The 23,595-nt window shown below is 59.1% G+C and overlaps 1 protein-coding gene across 1 annotated transcript; it reads right to left on the bottom strand.

Moving 5' to 3' along the window:
* Positions 1 to 206: 206 nt before the first annotated feature.
* Positions 207 to 15,907, bottom strand: ZNF219 (zinc finger protein 219). Its single transcript, XM_030533079.1, has 7 exons — positions 15,803 to 15,907; positions 6,195 to 6,295; positions 4,354 to 4,922; positions 3,428 to 4,323; positions 2,975 to 3,106; positions 1,684 to 1,799; positions 207 to 1,632 (listed from the first exon to the last, which is right to left on the bottom strand). Exons 2-7 carry the CDS (start codon positions 6,198 to 6,200, stop codon positions 1,105 to 1,107), a joined length of 2,247 nt encoding a protein of 748 aa, XP_030388939.1. The 5' UTR covers positions 6,201 to 6,295; positions 15,803 to 15,907; the 3' UTR covers positions 207 to 1,104.
* Positions 15,908 to 23,595: the final 7,688 nt, after the last annotated feature.

Raw genomic sequence — 23,595 nt, 5'->3', positions numbered from 1 at the left:
GTTGGGAGAGCCAGTGGGAGAAGCTGACCCAGGGAGCTTGAGGGGGGACTGGTCCCAGGTTGGAGAGCTGTTCTGCACAAGGCTGGGACCTGTGGGGGAGTTTCCCATCAAATACACACTCCAGCCTCCTGGGGCGAGGGCAGAGAGCACGTCTATTTGTTCTTTTTTCTTTTTATTTCCAGTTTCGAATTTTCTACAAGAAAAGAATAAAAAAAATAGAGAACTCTACGGATCGTCCAGCTGCCACGGCAACCATCGCCACAGGGCCAAGGCCATGGCACCAATCACCATGGAGACGAGGCCACAATACCGGCAGCCACAGGGGGGAGGCCACACAACGATCACCACGGAGACCACACTACAGCTTGAGTCCCAATGGAGACAAGGCCAGGGTGTGGACACTCACACACCCAGAGACCCTTCCATGGACATGGCCCTGCCCAGGACACGGCTGTCTCTGCTCGGCCCGCTTCCTGTGCAGCACTTCGTGTCCCAGAGCTGCATAGACCCACAGCCTCCGCCGGGGCCTCTGTTAGCATGACAACACTGGAACCGACAACGGAGACATCTACAGACACTAGGAAACTACCACCACAACCCCAGGGGAGAGAGCCCCGTTAGCCAGAGCACCCCGCTACAGCCCCCCTGCCAGCCAGGGCACCCTGACTCAGCCCCCGGCCAGCCAGAGCATGCCACTACACTCTGAGTGCCCCACCACAGTCCCCAGCCAGCCAGGGCACCCCGACTCAGCCAGAGTGCCCTGCTAGCCACAGCCCTCTGCCAGCCAGTGGAGCTGGAGTGGGTGCAGAGCAGCAGGGGCTGTCCACTCCCCATGGCTCTCTGCCCTTACCAGGCATATCCCTCATCAGTGGCTCTCTGTCCCCTCCTGGCTTCCCTCCCCTGTTGGCTCACTGTCCCTATGAGTCTACTTTCTAGCGAGTTCTCCCGCCCAGTGTTAGTGTTTCATGTCTACACTACAGGCCCCTGCGTCGGCCTTGCCCCACTAGTGGGAGGACTAGGGGATCATGTCCCTGCCCCTCCTGGACACTGGGGTCTCCAGGCCCTGTGGGGAGAGCAGGGCCCCTGGCTGGCTGCTCTGCTGCCTCAAGCGAGCACCAGCTCCAGCTCCCCTTGCCTCTCACTCGGCTCCGTGTCCATAGGGGTTCCAGGGGGCCGTTGGGACATGTGGGCCACAGCGGTGGGGGGCTCCTCCCCAACTCCAGGCCCCTCGTCCTGGGGGTGCAGTGGGGGCTGCTCCCTGTCCTGCCCCAGGCAGGTGTGGGGTCGTACGGGGGGGGCCATGACAGAGCGGCGCCCCCGGGCCTTGCGGCTGTGGTGGACCTGCAGGTGCAGGGCCATGAGCTCAGGTGCGGAAGTGGCAAAGGGGCAGAAGAGGCATCGGTGCAGGGTGAGCTCACCAGGCGGCACCCCCTCTAGCGCCGGCCGCAGCGACAGGTCCAGCGGCTCGAAGTCGGCCCGGCCATTGCGTAGGGCTCGGCCAGTGCAGGCCGGCTTGCGGCGGGACGGCCGGGCCGGGGGCTCATGGCTGGCCGTGCCCCAGGCCTGCGGCAGGAAGGCCCCGCGGTAGTTCTCAGCTGCCTGCAGCAGCAGCTCCGGCGGGAAGGCGGGTGGCTTGGGGAGGGCACTGGGGGTGGTGCGGCTCCGTGGCTCCAAGGCCCTGGCCGCGCCTGCGCCAGCGCCGTTCTTCTGCTCGCGGTGGTGGCGCTGCAGGTGGTACTTGAGAGAGCCAGACTGGGTGCCAGCATAGTCGCAGTGTGGGCACTTGTACGGGCGCTCGCCTGCCAGAGGAGAGGGGAGACATCAGATCCACAATGGGGAGCCCAGGCAAAGACAGATGCGGAGAAAGGGACACAGGCAAATAGGGAGACACAGACGGACACAAAGACAGGTCAAGTACTGGGCTAGTTTATTCCACACACCCACACACACTTAACACCCATACACACATGCAAGGACACTACACACACACACTACACCCACCCACCCACATGCACACTTACACACACACACACACACACACACACACACACTACACATACATGCACACAACACACACACGCACGCAAACCAAGCATTACTGGTAAGACAATAGCTTTGCTGGTTTAACTTCATGTACCCTCTGGGCTTGTTCGGCAGAGATCACACCACTTCACTCCCCTCTGCCAGCAGGACAGACGGATTCAGAGACTCAGACACAGACACTGATGTACAGATACAGATGCAGACAGACAGACAGACACATCCAGGCACGTCAACCTAGTTCCCTTGGGGCATTTCAAGCAGAACCCATTTCGGACTCCAGCACAGCACTTTTTACCAAACAGCTTCCATCCCCCATCTCCCCTTTTTCCGGTTTTGCCCCTAATCATTTGGGAAGTAAGCGAGGAACACTGGAAACCCACCATTTTTTGGTTTTAAACACACCTGGAAAATTCTAAAAAAAGTTCATGTTAGGGTGAAATGTTTGTTTTCACACAAAAACCACTTTCTTTGATGCAGTCAAGACCTTGCAGCCAGCTCATGCCAGGCTCTCTGGCCAGGCGAGCCCATCAGGACCATCCAGAGCAGCGCACTGCGTGGGCCAGGATGCAGACACTCATCCAGGGATACCCCTTCTGCTATGGGCACCGCCTGCCCTAGCCAGTCCGCTGCCACACCATAAGTCCACTCCATGTGACACTGGCTTTGTGATCTGGAGACCTGCTCAGATGCAACCACCTCTAAGCTGGAACCCACTGCTAGGGAGTCTCAGGAAACCCTTTAGCACAGGGAAGGTAATAGCCTACTGCTGCTGCCAGCACAGGCAGTCCTGCTGTGGGGCTGCCAGTCTGAGTGCAGCTCCTGAGGTGCCCTGCATTGCAAGGGCTCCCCTCTGCCTCTCCCCTCCAGCCAGAGGGGCCATAGAGAGCCTGGGGAGGGCTCTGTCCTGCAGGCTCCCCAGCACCCAGCTCACCTGTGTGGACACGCAGATGCACCTTGAGATGGTGGGAGGAGCGGAAGGTTTTCCCGCAGTACGGACAGTCTTTGCCTGATGTGCCGCGGCCCCCATCTGGACGCAGGGCCCCGCTGCGCAGCCCCTTCTCCTCTGCACAGACAGGAGGGACAGCATGAGCCCAGGAGATGGGGATTCGGGGGAAGGGCAGGGAGTGCAGGCCTCTGGGACTGGGGGGACATGCGGTTGGTGGGAAACGCAGAAGATGGGTGGGAGCTGTGGAGTCCATAGTCACCCTGTATCCCTGGTCTGGGCAGGGCCATGGTGCTATGGGTTTGTAGGTGGGATGGGGGGGTGCTGTTGTGAGGGGGCGCTGTGGGGGCTGTATTCACCCTGTATGCCTGGGCTGGGCAGGGCCGTGGTGCTGGGGGTATGTAGGTGGGTTAAGGAGGAGGGTGGGGGGGCCATACTCACCCTGTATCCCCGGGCTGGGTAGGGCCGTGCCCCAGCCGGTGCCTGCGTTGGAGCTGCCCCCGCCATCCGTGGGCAGACCGTGTCCCGCTGCTGCGTGAAGCGAAGCCAGCGCCCCCAGGGCCCGGCCCCTGGCCCAATCACCATCCTGGGGCTGGTGGCTGCGAGTGTGCACGGCCATCTGCTGGTAGGTAGCGAAGGCCCGGGCGCAGTCGGGGCAGCGGTGCTGTCCCACGCCGGCGCCACCCTCCTCCCTGGCCTCCTCAACCCTATTGTGCCGCCGGCGCTCGCCCCACAGCTGGGAAGCCACCTCCTGCCCACTCTCCACTGCACGGGCCGTGGCCTGGAGCCGCTCGACGCAGCTGGCGTCTCCTGGCGGGCGCAGCTCCAGGTAGCCCAGGAAGGATCCCTGCTCGGCCTTGTCCGGGGGCGGCAGGAAGGCAGGGTACAGTGCCTCATAGCCCAGCAGCAGCCCCCGAGGCGCCTTGGGCTTCCCGCCAGCCGCCGGCACGGCCGCACCCCGCTCGCCCTTCAGCCCCAGCTTGCTGAGATGCACTTTCATGTGGTTCTTGAGGAACCAGGGCTCCTTGAAGCAGCGCCCGCAGACCTGGCACTTGTGGTCGAAGGAGTCCTTGTGTTTGCGCATGTGCCCCTTGAGGAACCAGGACTGGGTGAAGGCCTGGCCGCACACGTGGCAGCGGAACTCGGCGGGGGGCGGCGCGGCTGGGGCTGGGGGCGCTGGGGGGGCGTGGGCCTCCTGGTTGTGCCGCTGCAGCTCCCCCTCCTGGGCGGCAGCAAAGGGGCACTGCCCGCACTTGTAGGGCTGGTGCAGGATCCGCAGGTGTCGCTCCCGCTCATCCACCGTCCGGAACTTGCCTTTGCAGAAGGGGCAGCGGAAGCTGGGGGGAGGCAGTGGCCGTGGAGGTGACAGGGGGGCAGGGGGAGGGGCTGGCGGGGGGATAGGCAGCGGGGGGGGCTCCTCCTCCTCCTCTTCCTCCTCTTCTTCCTCCCCCTCGCTGGCGGCTGGCGGGCCCCGCCGCAGCAGTGCCCGCTCCTCCAGCTCCAGCAGCAGGCGGCTCTGGTGGCTAAGGCGGGCGCAGGCCTCAGGGCGGTGGGAGCGGAGGTGGAGCCGCAGGAGGCCGCGCTGGGCAGCACGGTGCCCGCAGTAGGGGCAGGTGAAGGGGGTCTCACTGGCATGGATCCGCGTGTGCAGCGCTAGGATGCTGTTGAAGCGGAACCGCTTGCCGCAGACGGCGCAGGGGTAGGGCCGGGCTTTGCGCCCCCCGCCTGCCCCCCGTGCAGGCCCTGGCCCATTGAAGTAACGCTGCAGGTCCAGCTCTCCGTTGAAGGCCGGGTTTTCGCCCTCGCCAGGGGACAGCTCCTCAGGCAGGGGGGACGGTAGAGGCTCCTGCTGGAGTGGGGGAGACGGCAGGGCTGCGCAGCTGGCAGGGCTGGAGTCCACCGCCTTGTGTGGGGACGGCGACCGGGAGTCCACCTCCTGCAGGGGACAAGAGGGAAGGGGAGCACTGGAGCTGGAAGACAAGTGAGGAATAAAGAGCACCCAGGAAAGGCCCTCTCCTAACTCCCAGTAGTTGGAGATTGGGTGAGAGATGGGCTGGAAATGGATTTCCCAGGTCAGGAAAAAAGTTGTGATTTTGGACCTAAAGTGACCAATGCCTGAGTCTGCAGAGAGCCTGAGCCCATCACTGTGAGAGGGAGAAGCTGCCCCAAGTGAGACCGTCACAGCTACACTGTCTGGAGGGGCCTCCAGAACGACACTGCTCTGACGGCCTCTCCAGTGCCACCGTGGTAGCATCTCCACACAGTGACAACTGATGCAAAGCAATTCCCTAATTTCCCTGAATGGGTCCTTTAACCCAGGGGTCCAATATGACGAAGTGGGAATTATCTGTAATATTTTCATGAAGCCTACATGTACCTCAGTTTCCCTCTGTAGTTTGCATTGCTATTCAGTGGAGGGAAAAGGGGGCAGTGCAGGACACATGTTGTGGGTGACACCTTGCTGTCTGTACTGCAGTGAATAGGGTCATTAAGGAACTGGTTGAAACCAACCCAGCCCAACAGAGGGTCCAAAGAAACAAAGGAAGCCCCAAGCACTGAACAATCAACACTCAACAGCGCGGGCAGTAGGGCTGTGAACTCAGCAGGGCCCTGCCTGGACATAAAGGAAGAGAGGTGACCAGCAAAGGACAAAGTGTGGGCCTCTGGAAGAGGTTGGCTGCTCTCACCTGATGGACTGCGTCTTAACCTCTGTCTCTGTGCTAACCCGAGCCCTCCAATACTGTGTCCCAGGTGACAATAAACCATTGCCTGGTTTGAAAATGCTGCCTGGTGCCACTGTAAATATTTGCTGAGCACATTTGACCTGGAGGATGCCTCTGAGCTGGACTCCCTCAGCTGGACTCATTGAGCACAGCTCAGGGAGTGACTCAGAACGGCTGGAGCCCCGAGGCTCAGGCACTGAGGCCGCGTGGCCTCCCCTGAAGGAAGCATTGGACCCCTTAGGGCTCTGGCCCACTGATGGGTTCCTCCAGGATGGACAGTGTTAAAAGCAGGAGCCTAGCACAGACCCTATGGCTCCATGAAACTCAGCAACTCCAATCCCCTGCCTGGCCGGGGTTAGGGAATCCCACTGTCTGTGTTTACACCCTCATCAGTTCTCCTTTCCAGGGGGCCTCCCTCTCCCCCAGCCACTGCCTCCAGGCCCAAGGCTAGGAAATGGGATCCCAGCGGATGGAAGAGCACTCACCTCCATGATGCCAGCGATCACATGCTTCAGGCCTGCTCTTTCAGGGCAGCCGAGCGGATGGGGCCAGGCGCATCTTCAAACCCAACAGACAGTGGCATGGGCTGCGAGAGAAAAATCAGAAGAGCTCAGAATTCATCACCCAGGGATTCACTCTGGACACCCACAATGTAGGATTCACCCCCAATGCCAGCATTGCATAGGGACTCCGGAGCAGTGGCACAGCAGCCAGAGCTGAAAACAGGGGAGTTTGAATGGTGGTGTGTGGGAGAAGGGAGACAAGCCCATGTTCCTTCGGGGCAGTGACAGGAGCTCAGGCAGGAAGGCTCTGACTCCTCCAGAGGCAGCAGTGCAAGTGACCCAAGGAACGACAGAGACGATGAAGGTGACTGGATGTGGAAGCTGCAGGATGTACGTTATTCTGGAGAGGGACCCGGAAAGGTGCTGCCTTTGAATGAAGTGCTGCCTGATACAGCTGATGGAAGAGATGACCCAAGGTCTGGAGATGCAGCTAGAAAGTCTGGTTGTGTTTCAAAGGGGATCTGAGCGGCTGATGAAGGGAAGCAGCTGAAGGGAAACCTCCAGACTTGCAGATGCAGGCTAGACCGGAGAGCTGCGAGGTTAGCCTGCCAGGTTGGGTAAGTGCACAGTGGAAGCATAAATCCAAGCAGAAGAAAAGACCCGGCTAGTGAAGAGTAGAACTGAGGAAAAGGTTTGCTGAGCTGGAAAAGGAAGGGGTGCAGCAGGCAGTGACAGAAGTTGGGAGGGTGAGGAAGAAGAGAAGAGCAGCTAGTTCTACAAGAAGAGGGGAAGAGGCAATGGAGATCCAGAGTTCGGAGCCCCAGGACGACAGGAGAGGATGACATGCTGAGGACCGCATGTGAGAGTAGAAGACAAGAAGACACAGCAAGAAAAAACAGAGGGCAGGAGGGTGGAGAATTGCACCATCCCTTGGAAAAGGCAGGTCTCCATGATGGGGGATTCCCTACTAAGGGTATGTCTACACTATAAAATTAGGTCGATTTAATATGTCATTTTTTTAGAAATTGATTTGATACAGTTGATTGTGTGTGTCCCCATTTAAGACCATTAACAGTACCAAGGCTAGCGTCGACTTTCGGAATGTTGCACTGTGGTAGCATGAGCTATCCCACAGTTCCCGCACTCTCCGCTGCCCATTGGAATTCTTGGTTGAGCTCCCAATGCCAGTTGGGGCAAAAACATTGTCGCGGGTGGTTCTGGGTACATGTCATCAACCTCCCCCTCCCCCCCACCCCCCCCCGTGAAAGCAACAGCAAAAAATAGTTTCTTGCCTTTTTTCCTGGGTTACCCATGCAGACAACATACCATGGCAAACCTGGAGCCCGCTCAACTCACTGTCACCGTACGTCTCCTGGGTGCTGCTGGCAGACACAGTACTGCAGTGCTACACAGCAGCAGCTCCTTGCCTTTGCAAGTTAGCAAAGACGATTAGGAGCCGTATTGTACCATCTGCTGCTGTCTCCTGGTTCCTCCCGGCCAGCCTCAGTGAGGTCGGTCGGGGTGCCTGGGCAGACATGGGGGCTCCTGGCCGGCCTCGGTGAGGTCGGTCGGGGGCGCCTGGACATAAATGGGAATGACTCCAGGTCATTCCCTTCTTGAAGTTTCATCTAATGGAGATTCAGTCCTGCCTGGAATATCAGGCAAGCCTACTAAAGAACCAGAGAGGCAAACGGCTGCTCTGGGTCACAGCCCCAAACATCCTGCTTCTATGATGAGCTGCTGTCATTCTAAGGGGTGCCCCTACAACTACCCCACCCCTGTGCATCCCTCCTCCTCCATGGTCACCTCTGCTGATGAGCTCTGCGTGGTCACCTCTGCTGATCAGCTCGCCATGGTGGCCAAACAGGAAATGAAATTCAAAAGTTCGCAGGGCTTTTCCTGTCTACCTGGCCAGTGCATCTGAGTTGAGAGTGCTGTCCAGAGCGGTCACAATGGGGCACTCTGGGATAGCTCCCAGAGGCCAATACCGTCAAATTGTGTCCACACTATCCCAAATTCGACCCAGAAGGGTTGATTTCAGCGCTAATCCCCTCCTCCGGGAGGAGTACAGAAATCGATTTTAAGAGCCCTTTAAGTTGACAAAAATGGCTTCGTCGTGTGGACGGGTGCAGGGTTAAATCAATCTAATGCTGCTAAATTCGCCCTGAAGTCGTAGTATAGACCATGGCTAAGAAGAACAGACTGGTCTGTCACCAGAGCTGATCAGGAGAACAGCCGGGGGTGCTGTCTGCCGGGAGCTAAGATACGGGATGGGGACTTGAGGCTGAAGAGGATACTGATTGGAGCAGGAAACAACCTACTGACTGTCCTTCACGTGGGAACAAATGATACAGCTAGATTCAAGGGAGAGTATACCAGGCTGGGGAAGACATTTAAAGAAATGGAGGATCAGGGGATCTTCCATGGGATTCTGCCTGTCCCTAGAGGAGTAGAGTAAAGGTGAGACAAGATTATGATCATCAGCAGATGGCTCAGGCTGTGGTGCTATAAGGGGGACTTTGGGATGTTGACCACCGGGAGGCAATTCACGGAGGGAGGCCTGTTCTCATGGGATGGACTCCACCTGAGTAGGGAGGGAAATAGACTTTTGGCTTGGAGGTTGGCTCAACTCAGTAAAAGAGCTTTAAACTAGGAACGGGGGGAAGACAGTTGGGCGATGCTCATGTAATCTCCATGCCTGATTCTAACACTGAGTGGGTGGAAAATCAAGTACAAGAGGATAGAGCAATGGAGACAGGAACAGCAGAAGGTAGGAGAATGGACAACAAGAGGAAAGACGGAGCCAGAACCAATGACACTAACAGTCTTAGGTGATGCTGGTAGTATAATGACTGTACCTAATGGACGAGAAATCTGTGCCAAGCCAAGCAGAAACAGCTAAGATGTCTGTACACCAATGCAAGGAGCCTGGGTAACAAAACGGAGGAGCTAGAATGGCTGGTGCAGGAAGTGAAACCAGCTATTACAGGGATAACAGAAACATGGTGATAGAGCAGTAATGGCAGGAGCATGGGTATTGAAGGCTCTGTGCTCTTCAAAGGCAGAAATAAAGGTAAAGGTGGTGGAGAAGCATTATATGTTTATGATGAGGTAGATTGTAAAGAAATTAGAGGTGATGGAATGGATAAAAGGGAATCTGGGTCAAAATCACTTTGGGGACGAAAGGTAACAGAGACTCCCCTGGGGCAGTGCTGGGGATGTGCTACAGACCCCCCAGGATCTGATCTGAATAGGGAGAGAGCCCTCGTTAAGGTTTTTAATGAAAGAAATACTGCTGGGATTTATGTGATTATGGGAGACTTTAACTTCCCAGATATAGGAGGGAGGACAAGTGCTACTAATAATAGTAGGGCCCAGATGTCTCTGGGTGTGAGAGCTGACAGATTTCTTCACCAAATAGTTGCTGAACCAACAAGAAGTGATGCCATTTTAGATCTAGTGTTGGTAAGAAGCAAGGACGGCATGAAAGAACTGGTTGTAGAGGACAACTTTTGTTTGAGTGATCATGAGTTAATTCAGTTTAAACTAAACTGAAGGACAAGCAAACTAGGTCTGCACTGGGGTCCTTGATTTCCAAAGAGCAAACTTCACAAAATTAAGGGACTTAGTATGGAAGTGGACTGGACTGAGGAACTCAAGGATCTGAATGTGGAGGAGGCTTGGAATTAATGTCAGTCAAAGCTATGTGAAGTCGGCATCCCAAGCAAGGGAAAAATTTGTAGAGAGGGTTGCAGGCCAAGCTGGATGAATAAGCATCTCAAACAGGCTAGTGAGAGAAAGCTGAAAGCCTACAAGGGATAGATCAGCAAAGAAAGCCACCTCTTTGCAGGGGTGCTGGGAAAACTTTTTCAGTGGGGGTGATGGCAGAAACCATGTATTTCGGTTATTATACTACTTCAAGCCAGGGGGTGCAGCAGCACCCCCAGCTCTCCTGACCATCGACAAAGTTAGCCTTGAAATTAGGCAAAGGTTTCTAAGCATCAGAGGAGTGAAATTCTGGAACAGCCTCCCAAGGGGAGCAGTGTCTGAGCTTGGTAAGTGTTTGCAGGGGATGTTATGACGGGACTGCCTGCCTGGCGTATGGCCCAATACTCCCAGCGGCCGGTGACTGGGCACTAGGTGGGGAGGGCTCTGAGTTACGACAGAGTATCCTCTCCCAGGGGTCTGGCTGGTGGGTCTCACCCACATGCTCAGGGTCTAACCGATTGCCATACCTGATACTGGGAAGGAATTTTACCCTGGGTCAGATTGGCAGAGACCCTGGGGCATTTTCTCTTCCTCTGCAGCATGGGGCATAGGTCACTTCCTGTTTTGAACTAGAGCAAAGGGTGGATTCTCTGTAACTTGAAGTCTTTAAACCAACATTTGAGGATATCAGTAACTCAGCCAGAGGTTGGGATCTGTTACTGGAGTGGGTGGGTGAGGTTCTGTGACCGGTGATATGCAGGGGGTCAGAATGAGATGAACATGATTGTTCATTCAGCCCTTAGAGTCTATGAGATGTCAGTTTCACACACACCAGCATCACACTGGAATTCACCCCACCCCCAAAACCAGCATCACAACGGTTGCCAACTTTCTAATCGCACAAACCCGAACACCCCTTCCTCGCCCCTTCCATGAGGTCCCATCTCTGCCCCACCCCTTCTCCGATGCCCCACCCCTGCTTGCTCCACCCCCCCTCCCTCCATCACTCACTCTCCCCCACCCTCACTCACTTTCACTGGGCTGGGGCAGGGAGGTGGGTGTGGGAGGTGGTTCGGGGTCCCGGTGGTGCTTACCGCGGCTCCCAGGAAGTGGCTGCCATGACCCTGCAGCCCCTAGGTGGCTAGAGAGGCTCCATGCGCTGCCCTCGTGCTTGCAGGCAACGCCCCCGCAGTTCCCATCGGTTTCCAGCCAATGGGAGCTGTGAAGCTGGCACTCGGGGTGGGGCAGTGCACGGAGCCTCCCTGGCCACCCATGTACCTATGGGTCTAGCGGCCGCTTCCGGGAGCTGCACAGAGCCAGGACAGGCAGGGAGCCCACCTTAGCCCCAGGCCCCCACTGTGCTGCCACCTGGACTTTTAAGGGCCCGGTCACCAGGGCCAACCGGAGCTGCCAGGTTCCCTTTTCGACTCGGCGTTCCAGTCAAAAAAACAGACGCCTGGCAACCCTACCTTTAAACCCATGCTCACCTCCACAGCCAGCCTGGCCTGGCCCAGAGTGCTCTGCACAGCCACCCCCGCCCAAGGCATAGCCCTCTGCCCAGCCTGGCTTGGCCCAGAGTGCTCTGCACAGCCACCCCCGCCCAGGGCATAGCCCTCTGCCCAGCCTGGCTTGGCCCAGAGTGCTCTGCACAGCCACCCCCGCCCAGGGCATAGCCCTCTGCCCAGCCAGTCCAGACCCAAAGCCAGAGTCCCCTGCCCAGCCTCCATGTGGTACCAGGGGCTGGTGCAGCCATGGGCTGGGTGAACAGCTGCGTGTTTGGGTCACTGACAGGTTTGGGCTGAACCAAATCCCAACATTTTGAAAATTTTCTGCAACACAAAACAATCCATTTCTGGTTGAGCCAAACATGTAACCCAGACTGGACTGGTTCAGGCCTTTGTCCAGGCCTAGCAGAGCCCCCCAGTCTCACTTTCAGCCCAGCAGTCACAGCACTTCCCAGGTTCAGTTCCCCCGTGCTGATAGGAAGGAGGGACTTGAACTGGGTCTCCCCCTTTGCAGGAGGGAGCTGTTGGAGCTGTTCCACTGTGTACAGTGCCTGCTCCAAGCCCCAGGCTATCGACTCAGTCTCATGCTCTCCCTGGCCCACTGACTATCCATTGTCACTAGGACGATGCCAGATGGCCACTGGGCCTTGCCCAGCATAGCTCGGCCTCACGTGGGGAACAGGCAGGGGGTATGAATGCATCCTTAAGGGATCGAATCTGAAAGGATGTTTCTCAGCCTTGTCTCTGATTCCTTGGGCCTGCTGGGACCCTGGCTGAAAAGGGCCACAGACCAGGGGACCAGGGAGTCAGTGCCACACTGCTCAGAGCACTTGCAGCTCTGAACTGGGACTATGACTATAATGATAATGACTATCACCCAATGTCATGCTTCAGGGCTGCAAGTCCTGCAGGGTCAAGAAGAATGTTCCCGCCCCATGCACAGCTGCCAGAAGGATTGAGGCAGTGAAGGTGGGGTCACTTTCCTCTGAAGCATCAGTGATCATCCACAGCTGGAAGGAAATACTGGATGTGGCTGCTGTGAGCTGATCCAGAGAATTCTGCCTTAGATACTTGGCTGGTGGGTCTTGCTCAGGGTCAAACCAATTGTCAGATTTGGGATTGGGGAGGAATTTCCCCCTCAGATTGGCAGGGACCCAGGGGGCGGGGTGTGTCTCACCTTCCTCTGCAGCATGGGGCATGGGTCACCTGCTGGGAGCACCTGGGCATGTCCCACCACCTCAGTTCCCTGCCATTGCAGGGGCCGGGCATTGGTGTGCCACAGTCTCCCATTCTCTGCCTCTGGCACATAACCATTTAGTCTCTAAGGACTGACATGCTTTGGTCTAAGTCAGGTAATTGAGTGAGTCCTGCATTATGTCAGGCTGACTGAGAGTGGAGTTGCTAGAAGGAGATGCTCAATCTTTGATTAGTGATGGAGAATCCACCCTGTGAGTTGCTCTAACATCAATTTCCCTCCTTATTAAGCATTTGCATGTTGTTCCCAGTTGGAATTTACAGCCATTGGTCGCCCACAAAGCAAACAGAGCTCTCAGACATGAAGTGTGCCCTCAGATGCTGTGGTGGCTGCCTGTTTTTGCAGAGAGCCTGAAGCCACACTTACCGGGGGACAACTCCTCTGACCCCCATGGGCTCATTGCAGACTCAGTGCCATGCCCAGTGGTGGCTGCATTGTGCACATTAAGCATTTCAGTGCTGATCTGGACTGGGGACAATGGTGGGCAGGCAGTGGGAAGGCACAGCCAGGACACAAGGAGAGGAGGAGGAGGAGGGGATCGAAAAGATGGCCTGAAAGGCTGGTGGGGATTCCCACTGAATGCAACAGTAACGCACTGAGCAAACAGCACCCACACGTTTCACTTCAAGCTGGTCAGAAAATGGGGAGATGTTTTCCCAGAAAATTCTGACTCTGTTGAAAAAATACAAACGTATTTTGCCACTAAAAAGAAAAAAAATCAGTTTTCTGTGGGGGTGAAGGTTGTCCTAGTGAAGAGGAGCGGCCCGTAGCCCTTCCCACCCACTCAGGGACTCCCACCGGAGATGGGCAGTGGTACGAAAGCCCCCCAGCCTGTGTGTGTGTGTGGGGGGGAATTCCCAGTGGACATGGGCAGGGATTTAGTGACTGTCTGTACTCAGTGCTCTCCCTCATGCCTCTGCCCGTCCAGGGGCTCCCATGCACACAGCCTGGAGGGAAAACCCACTTTGCATGGAGAGCACCCCAGCTAGTGCTCTGGTCCATGCTAGCCCTTACATGCCCAGACCCCACTGGGATCCAAGTGACCTATTGACCTTGGTTGTGAGCCCCCGGGAACACAGGCATCACCAGCTGGGGCCATGCTGTGGCCCCTCTAGCCCAGATGTTCTCTCCAACAGTGACCAGCACCAGATGCTGCAGAGGCAGGGGTAGGACCTGTGTGGTAGCAGTGTGTGGTAACCTGCCCCCCCAGCCCCAGGAGATCCATCTCATCCTGCTCGCTAATGCCTTAAGCCCCAAAGCAGGAATAATCTCCTTGTTGGTGTGAACTGTTATAACCCTGGACATGCTTGTACTGCAGAGAAGCTGCCTGTGCATCTTTATAAGCGGGTGCAGCTCTCGGCCTCAGTGACACCCTGTGGCAGAGAGTTCCACCGGCTCGTCACTCCCTGTGTGTGAAAAAGCATTTCTTTTGATCAGTTTTCAATTCCCCCTTTTAATCTAATTGACCAGCCCTTGTCCTTATGCTGTCAGAAGGGATACCCCCCACTTCTCCAGACCGGTCGGTATTATATAGACCCGGGTCCTGTCGTCTCTTAGCAATCCACCTTGTTTCCATCTCTCTCCAGAGAAGTTTTTCCAGCCCCTCATAATTCTAGCTGTACTACTAATATGCACTAGTCTCTGGGACGGGGTGCCCAGCACTGCACAGTGTCCAGAGGGGGCCACCCCATGGATTTATAAAGCAGCTTTGTGACATTTGCTGTGATTCTCCACCCCCAATATTAACTATGCTGTGATTCCCTGCACAGAGCCCTGCCAGAAGGAAGTTAGTCAAGGGGCAAAGCCACAGAGAATGGAGGCTCCGCACACCCTGCTCTCTGTGCCTGGCCTGGGGCTGCCCTCACACCCATGCTCTCTCCACAGGCCTCAGGTAATGTGCAGGGTGTAGGCCCCAGGCTTAGGTCACTATCCCGTCACCGCATCCTGAGCCCTGCATGGAGACGGCCGAGTTCTTGGCCCCTGGACTGACTCATCTCCATGGTGCATGGCAGCCCCTGGGAGGCAGCTGGGTTAAGCCTAAACCTGACCTCTTAGGTGTTTGCCTTTGCCCTCAGTGACCCCCTGCCTCCTCCTTTCCCCTCCACAGGCAGCCCTGCGGCAGCGCCTTTCCACCCTTCCCTCTGGGGGAGCTGCCATCTCGGGGAAGGGGCCCTGCCGCTTGTGATGGGGCCGGCCCAGCCGGGGGAGGGGGAGCTCCCCAGAGTGAGGCCCAGGGAAGAGGGGAGCGCCAGACCTCAGGGAACCCCCAAGTCCCAGCCAGCCAGCCCAGTGTGGACAGAGGAGGGGAGCAGTTCCCAGCTCGGTCTGCTCGCCAGTGTGCACCTGTCCCGGCGAGGGGCGGGGGAGGGAGCTGGCCCTGCGAAAGGGCTTTATCCCAAGGCATCCCCTCCCCCGCCTGCCCGCCCATCCGTCTGCACAAACTTCTGGGGCCTCCATGAAAGGAGCCCAAAGAAAAAGGATTAAGGTCCATCTCCCCCCTGCCGCTGGGAGAGCGGCCGCCCTGCACCCCAGCTCCCCCAGGCCGCACCGGGGACCGCTTCCCTGCCTTGCCCTGCAGCCAGCAGCTCCCAAAGTTGGGCAAGTGCCCCCCCCCCGCCCAAGCTGGGGAGCCCAGACAAGTACGGGATTGTCCCCGCTGGCCCCTTCCCCCAGCCGGGGAGAACAAAAGGAGCCGGAGCCGGAGCAGCAGCAGCGCCTGCCTGACTCCTTTGTGCCACTTGTGCTCATGCAAAACAGCACATTCCAGCTCGCCTGGCCCCTGCGCCCCCACCCTGGCCGGGAGCGCCCCAGCCCCCAAGCATCTTTTATCCCCCAACCCCCGAGAAACTGAGCCCTCCCCCCTAGGCCCCAGCTCGCGTCTGCAGTACAAAGGGCTGCCCCGGGGAGCAGGCCCACTGTGCCACGCAGGCCAGCAGCACCCCCTCTTCCCTGCCACCTCCCTGGCCAGCGAGAGAGCCACAGCAAAAGTTGACTTAGTTTCCCCTGACCGGGCACCCCCTCCCCCATCTGCACGGCACCTGCTCCCAAGTTGGAGCCAGGGCCGGCGCCCAGCCATGGGGCAGCGGGGGCGCTGGCGTGGGCCGCGCAGCACAGCTACTCACGGGCCGGGCGAGGCGACAGCTGGGGAGCCCCCCGCGCCAGCGCTGGGCTGGGGCTGACTGAGCAGAGCAGAGCGGCAAGCGGCCGGCCTCCCCCCTCATTGTATGGAGCAGGCATGCATGCAGCAATTTGCATTTTTTAAGCTTTTCATCACTGCACAGGCAGCGCCGGGAGTTTTCTCCCCCTCTCGCCGCCCAGCTCAAAATGGTGGCAGGGCTGGGTGGAGGGTGTCCCACACAGGCCGGGCTGCCCGGCATGGGGGGAGACAAGGGCCTTTCCCAATCCCCCCTCTTTTCTTTGTTTAGACGGTGACATTTGGTAGAGTCCTGGTTATTGATCACAACATTAAAGAGACAGTGACTGGGAGAGAGACAGAGCAGCCCAGAGACAGGGCGCAGCTGGGGGTAGGAGCCAGGCTGCAGGGCAGGGGGTAGGAGCTCAGGGATGGGGCACAGGGGTGGAGGGTAGGAGCTTAGGGATGAGGCAGGAGCCCAGATGGGGCATGTGGTGGGGCTGTTAGCCCAAGGACAGGGTGGGTGAAGGAACTCAGTGAAGGGTTGTGGGGCAGGGGTAGGACCCATCTGTCCTGTGGGATCACAGGACAGCATAGATGGTCAGAGGGGACTCTAGGCCTCTCTCTCCTGTGGGGTCATGGCCCCAATGCAAGTGGGTTTGAAGGGGCTCTGGGTCTGTTTTGCTTATGGGGAGCACAACCCCAGCATGGAGGATGGGGGTCTCTAGATCTGTCTCTCCTGTGGGGGTCACCGCCCCGGGGCTGGAGGTCTTTGGGTCTCTCTCTCCTGTGGGGGTCATAGCCCCAGGGCTGGGGGGGAGGGGCTGCTCTCAGCTGGTCTCTCCCATGGGGCCTAGGGTCTATGGGCCTGTCTCTCCTGTGGAGTCTGGGGGTCTCTGGCCTGTCTCTCCCATGGGAGTCACCAGGGGTGGCTCCAGGCCCCAGCACGCCAAGTGCGTGCTTGGGGTGGCATGCCGCAGGAGGCATTCTGCCCGTTGCCGGGACCAGTGGACCCTCTGCAGGCACGCCTGCGGGAGGTCAACCGGAGCTGCGGGACAGGCGACTGGCAGAGCGCCCCCTGCAACATGCCGCCCTGCTTAGGGAGGCGAAATGTCTAGAGCCGCCCCTGAGGGTCACAGCCCCAGGGCTGGGGGTCTCTGGGCCTCTCTCTCCTGTGGGGGGGGTCACAGTCCCAGGGCTGGGGTCTCTGGGCCTGTCTCTCCTGTGGGGGGGGGGGGTCCACAGCTCCAGGGAAGGAACAATCAGTTGCACACATACAAAATGGGAAGTGACTGCCTAGGAAGGAGTGCTGCGGAAAGGGATTTGGGGTCATAGTGGATCCCAAGCTAATAATAAATAATAATTTGAGATATACTTATCTCATAGAGCTGGAAGGGCTCTTGAAAGGTCGTCGAGTCCAGCCCCCTGCCTTCGTCAGCAGGACCAAGCTAAATATGAGTCAACAGTGTAACACTGTGACAAAAAAAAGCAAACCTCATTCTGGGATGTTTTAGCAGGAGTGTTGTAAGCAAGACATGAGAAGTAATTCCGCTCTACTCCGTGCTGATTAGGCCTTACCTGGAGTATTGAGTCCTTTTCTGGGCACCACATTTCAGGAAAGATGTGGACAAACTGGAGAAAGTCCAGAGAAAAGCAACAAAAATGACAAAAGGTTTAGAAAACATGAGCTGTGAGGAAAGACTGAAAACACTGGCTTTGTGTAGTCTAGAGGAGAGAAGACTGAGGGAACATAACAGTTTTCAAATACATAAATGGTTGTTACAAGGAGAAAAATTAACCTCTGAGGACAGGACAAGAAGCAATGGGCTTAAATTGCAGCAAGGGAGGTTTAGGTTGGACATTAGGAAACCCTGTCAGAGTGGTTAAGCACTGGAATAAATTGCGTGGGGAGGTTGTGGAATCTCCATCATTGGGGATGTTTAAGGGCAGGTGTAAGGAGGCGCTCTGGCTCCCTGCTGCGCCTGAGGGGGACGAGCCAGAGCAGGCGCCTCAGTGGGCGGAGTCAGCACGGCCTGTCCCCGCCCCCCGGAAGTCAGGGGGCGGGACAGGACGTATAAAAACCCGGCCCCAGCGCTCAGTTGGAGGCAGGTTGCCGGAGAGGACAGACACTGGTGCCCGGGCTCCCGCCGGGCCGGACCTGCCCTGCGCCCACTATCCCGAGGAGCGCTGGCCTGACCTGCCCCGCGCCCACTACCCGGAGGAGCGCTGCCCGGACCTGCCCCGCGCCCACTATCCCGAGGAGCGCTGCCCGGACCTGCCCCGCGCCCACTACCTGGAGGAGCGCTGGCCTGACCTGCCCTGCGCCCACTACCCGGAGGAGCGCTGGCCTGACCTGCCTCGCGCCCACTACCCGGAGGAGCGCTGCCCGGACCTGCCTCACGCCCACTACCCGGAGGAGCGCTGCCCGGACCTGCCTCACGCCCACTACTTGGAGGAACGCTGGCCGGACCTGCCTCACACCCACTACCCGGAGGAACGCTGGCCGGACCTGCCCCGCACCCACTACCCGGAGGAGCGCTGGCCTAACCTGCCTCACGCCCACTACCCGGAGGAACGCTGGCCGGACCTGCCCCGCGCCCACTACCCAGAGGAGCGCTGGCCGGACCTGCCCCGCGCCCACTACCCAGAGGAGCGCTGCCCGGACCTGCCTCGCGCCCACTACCCAGAGGAACGCTGGCCGGACTTGCCTCAGACCCGGTACCCGGAGGAACGTCGGCCTGACCTGCCGTGTGCCCGATACCCCGAGGAGTGGCCTGAGCTTCCCCACGACCGGTACCCGGAGGAGCCCATGGTCTGGGACCCCCCAGACGACACTGGCAAGGACCAGGTACCCAGAGAGGGGGAGGTTGGAAGTGGCCCAGGGATAGCCGACCCTGGTTTGGCTCCGGAAGAGCCCGAACCCATGTCAATGTGTTGCGGCCAGGATCCCCACTGACCGCAGCGGGTCTTGACCGCTGCTAGGACCCCGGGCTGGAACGCAGTGGAGTGGGAGGGCCTGCGTTCCCCCTGCCACCCGTAACCGGGTGGCAGACTCCCCCTCTTCCCGCCTATTGCCACTGCTCTGCCCTGACCCAAAGGGCCAGAGCGAATTAGACTTGTGTTTGGTGTCCCGCTCGAACCACGGGCTGGGCCCCGTTGACTTTGCCACTGCTCTGCCCTGACCCAAAGGGCCAGAGCGAATTAGACTTGTGTTTGGTGTCCCGCTCGAACCACGGGCTGGGCCCCGTTGACTTTGCCACTGCTCTGCCCTGACCCAAAGGGCCAGAGCTAATTAGACTTGTGTTTGGTGTCCCGCCCGAACCAAGGGCTGGGCCCCGTTGACTTTGCTACTGCCCTGCCCTGACCCAAAGGGCCAGAGCTAATTAGACTTGTGTTTGGTGCCCCGCCCGAGCCAAGGGCCCGGGCTGATACTGTGTTTGCTCAGCCCCTCCTAGGGGCCTGAGCCGGAACTATTACTGCCCCGCCCGAGCCAAGGGCCTGGGCTGATACTGTGTTTGCTCAGCCCCTGCTAGGGGCCTGAGCCAGAACTATTACTGCCCGGCCTGTCCAAGGGCCTGGACTGATACTGTGTTTGCTCAGCCCCGCTGGAGGCCTGAGCCTGAACTATTGCCGCCTGCCCTGTCCAAGGGCCGTGGCTTATTGACTTTGAGAGCCCCGACCCCGGCTAGAGGGCCGGGGCTCTACCCTGTTTACAGACCCTGTACCCCGCTCAACACCTGCAGAGGGCTAAGCCTACCCAGACTGCGGCGCGCAAGGAGGCGCCCTGGCTCCCCGCCGCGCCTGAGGGGGACGAGCCCCGACACAACCGGCTTACACATGGAAGCACCACTGGGAGTTACACAGCGCCAGGATGTGGGCACGGACCCTTAACACCGGTGAACGGGGGGCCGTGGGAGAGGGAGCCCCCTCCCCCGAGATGGACCTGTCCCACCTCGCCGCCCTTCTGACCGAGAACCAGGATCGGCAACAGGCGGCGCAGGCACGACGGCAAGAGGAGCAGCAGGCTGCCCAGTTTCAGCAGCAGCAGCTGCTTGTCAAGCAGCTGGGGACTCAACAACGCCAGCTGATCCAGGATCTGGTTCAGCAACAGCAGGAGTTCCAGCTGAAATGTCTCCAGCGCCTGGCAGCGGAGCGGGGGCCCCGAGAGGGGGTCCAGTCGGGGGGCACCGACGGCGGCCCGGGGCCCCGCCCACTGATCCGACTGACGAAGATGGGCCCGGGGGATGACCCGGAGGCCTTCCTGGTCACCTTTGAGCGAGTGGCTACCGTCGCGGTGTGGAACCCTGACCACTGGGCCTCCATCCTGGCGCCGTACCTGACAGAAGTGGCTCAGGCAGTCTACCGAGGCCTGTCTGCCGAGGCCGCCCAGGACTATGGGCAGGTGAAATCCGCCATCCTGGATGCCCTCGATGTGAGCCCGGAGATGTTTAGACAGCGGTTCAGGGGCCTGACGTATCCCACGGGGGCCCGGCCTCATATGGTGGCCCAAGAACTGCGGGAGACCTGTCGGCGGTGGTTGCAGCCCGACCTTCGAACGTCGGAAGAGCTAGCCGAGCAGGTGATCCTCGAGCAGTTCACCCACATCCTGCCACTGCGAGGAAGGGCCTGGGTCCTCCGTCATCGACCTGCAACACTGGCCGCCGCTGTCACCCTGATGGAGGACTTCCTGGCAGCAGAAGCCCCGATGGGCCCGACAGGCCGACCAACTCCACCAGGACCAGAACGTCCCGACCCCGGGAAGAAGGCGACACCCACTCAGGCTGCAGCCCCACCAGCATGGCCGGCCCAAACCCCAACGCCCGCTCCCCGGAAGGTGCCTGGGAACCCTGCCAGGGACTCCCCGAGGACCCGACCCCGAGTCGGACGACCTGACTTAGGGCCTTGTTTCTCCTGCGGCAAGTCGGGACATCTCCAGAGGGATTGCCCCCAAATGGAGTGTACCTATGGCCAAGTCTGCTCCGGGGAGGCTCGGGCCCGGCGCCGACAGCCCGCCAAGATTACGGCGCCTGTGATCGTGGAGGGATATCCAACCGTGGCCCTCCTCGACTCCGGTTGCGGACAAACTTTAATCCGCAACCACTTAGGTCTCCCAGCAGATGCACGCCTGGGGGAGATTCGTTTACAATGCATCCACGGCGACGTACGGCTGTACCCCAGCGCCTGGGCGAAACTGACAATTGACGGGGAGACCCGACGGATGGTGGTAGGTCTAGCACCGAACCTGGCCTATCCAGTCATCCTGGGCCGGGACTGGCCCGGGTTTCCGGCCGTCCTACGCCGACGTGCAGGGGGCAGCTGGGGTCCCGTACCAGCCTTAGAAGGAGAAGCCTCAGGAGGGAAGGATGATGAGCAGAGGCCCCTAGAAATGGAGGAGGAGGAGCTAGACCCCCCGGAGGACCCCTCCGCCGAGGGTGGGGACGATGCTCCCCCGGGCGAGGCCAGGGATCCCTCGGCCCCCACGGACTTCTGCCGGAACCAAAGAGCGGACCCCACCCTCAGCAAGGCATATGAACAGCTCGCCGCCGTGGATGGCACTATCCTCTATCCCGGGCGAGCTGCCCGGTGGCCACACTTTGAGTTGCACCAGAACCGGGTCGAGAGGGACCCACACACCAAGGAGCCCCGATCACAGCTCCTCGTACCGCGCTGTCATCGGCGGGCAGTCATGAAACTGGCCCATGACGTCCCGGCTGCCGGACATCTGGGTACCGAAAAGACCCTGGCCCGAATATTGGGGCGCTTCTATTGGCCGGGGATATACCGCGAGGTGAAGGACTATTGTACCTCGTGCCCGCAGTGTCAGTTGACTGCGCCAGCGAGGACCCCCAAGGCACTACTGATCCCGATGCCGTTGATCGAGACCCCTTTCGAGCGGGTGGCCATGGACCTGGTGGGACCCCTCCCTAAGAGTATTGCGGGGTACCAGTACATCCTCGTCATGCTGGATTACGCCACCCGGTTCCCCGAGGCGATCCCGCTCCGGAACATCACCGCCCGCACCATCGCAGGCGAGTTGGTTAAGGTCTTCGCCCGCGTTGGCCTGCCCTGGGAGATCCTCATGGATCAGGGGACCAATTTCACCTCGCGGCTGTTGGAGCAGGTGTGCAGGCTCCTGGGGATCAAGCAACTACGAACCTCAGTGTACCATCCCCAAACAGACGGCTTGGTAGAGAGGTTTAATTGCACCCTAAAAGATATGTTGCAAAAATTCTCCCCCGAAGACCTCCGCCGGTGGGACCAGCTACTCCTGCCCCTGCTCTTGGCGGTGAGAGAGGTCCCCCAAGCCTCCACCAAGTTCTCGCCGTTCGAGCTGTTATATGGCCGCCAACCGCGGGGCCTGTTGGACCTGATGAGGGAAACCTGGGAGCAAACCCCCTCACCCGCCCAGGGTCTCCTGCAATACGTGATCCAGCTCCAGGAGCGTCTCAAGCAAGCTGGGACCCTGGCACAGGCAAACTTAAAAGCCGCCCAAGAGATGCAGGCCCAGGCCTACAACCGGGATGCGCGTACCCGAGACTTCCAACCTGGGGACTGGGTCTTACTCCTCCTCCCCTCCAGCGAGTCCAAAATCTTGGCTCGATGGCAGGGCCCGTACAAGGTGGTGCGGAAGGTGGGCCCCATCACCTATGATATTCGTCAGCCCGGCCGGCGGAAAGAGCTTGAACGATATCATGTTAACCTCCTAAAACCCTGGCGGGAGCGGGAAGGATTGCTGATCAATCCCTGTCCACCAGAACCCGAACTCGGGCTCCAGATACCCACTACGGAGGAACCCGAGGGACCCCAGCTCGCGGAAACGCTGACCGAAGAGCAGCTGGAGCAAACCCGCTGCCTCCTTCAAGCCTTCCCTCGCACATTTACAGCCAAGCCCGGGTACACCTCCCTGGCCTATCATCAAATTCAGATGGAGCCAGGAGTGGTGACCCAGGCCACGACCAGGCCCCTGCCGTATCACCGAAGGCGAATCGTCGAAGACGACGTACGGGCAATGCTAGACTTGGGGGTAATTGAGCCGTCTCAAAGTGAGTGGCGTAGTCCCATCGTCCTGGTGCCTAAACCCGATGGCTCCCAGCGTTTCTGTATAGACTTTAGACGCGTAAACGCCATCTCCAAATTTGATGCTTACCCCATGCCCCGAATAGACGAGCTGCTGGCCCGGTTGGGAGAGGCTCGCTATATTACGATCCTGGACTTAAGCAAGGGGTATTGGCAAATTCCCCTGGATCCGGCCTCCCAGGAGAAAACCGCGTTTGCCACGCCGACCGGCCTGTACCACTTCACGCGGATGCCCTTCGGCCTTCATGGGGCACCCGCAACGTTCCAACGCTTGATGGACCGCCTCCTCCAAACACATCAGGACTACGCCGCCACCTATCTAGATGATGTAGTCATCTACAGTCAGCAGTGGGAGACCCACCTGGACAAAGTCGCCGCCGTCCTAAGGTCCTTGCGGGAGTCGGGGTTGACGGCCAACCCGAAGAAGTGTCGCATCGGCTGGCGTGAGACCACCTACTTGGGGTATACTGTTGGCAATGGACAGGTGAAACCTCTGGTGGACAAGGTTCAGGCCATTGCCGCCTGTCCACCGCCAACCACAAAGTGCCAAGTCCGCCAGTTCTTGGGGCTGGCGGGATATTACCGGAGGTTCATCCCCAAGTTTGCAGCGGTGGCCGCCCCCTTGACTGGGCTCCTCACTAAGGACAGCCCGCAACACGTACGCTGGACCTCCGAGTGTGACGAGGCTTTCCGGGCGCTTAAGGC

The sequence above is a fragment of the Gopherus evgoodei genome, chromosome 14, assembly GCF_007399415.2.
Source record: "Gopherus evgoodei ecotype Sinaloan lineage chromosome 14, rGopEvg1_v1.p, whole genome shotgun sequence".
NCBI lineage: Eukaryota > Metazoa > Chordata > Testudines > Testudinidae > Gopherus > Gopherus evgoodei.
Note: the sequence above shows the minus strand (reverse complement) of the source record. Positions and strands in the feature narration are given on the sequence as shown.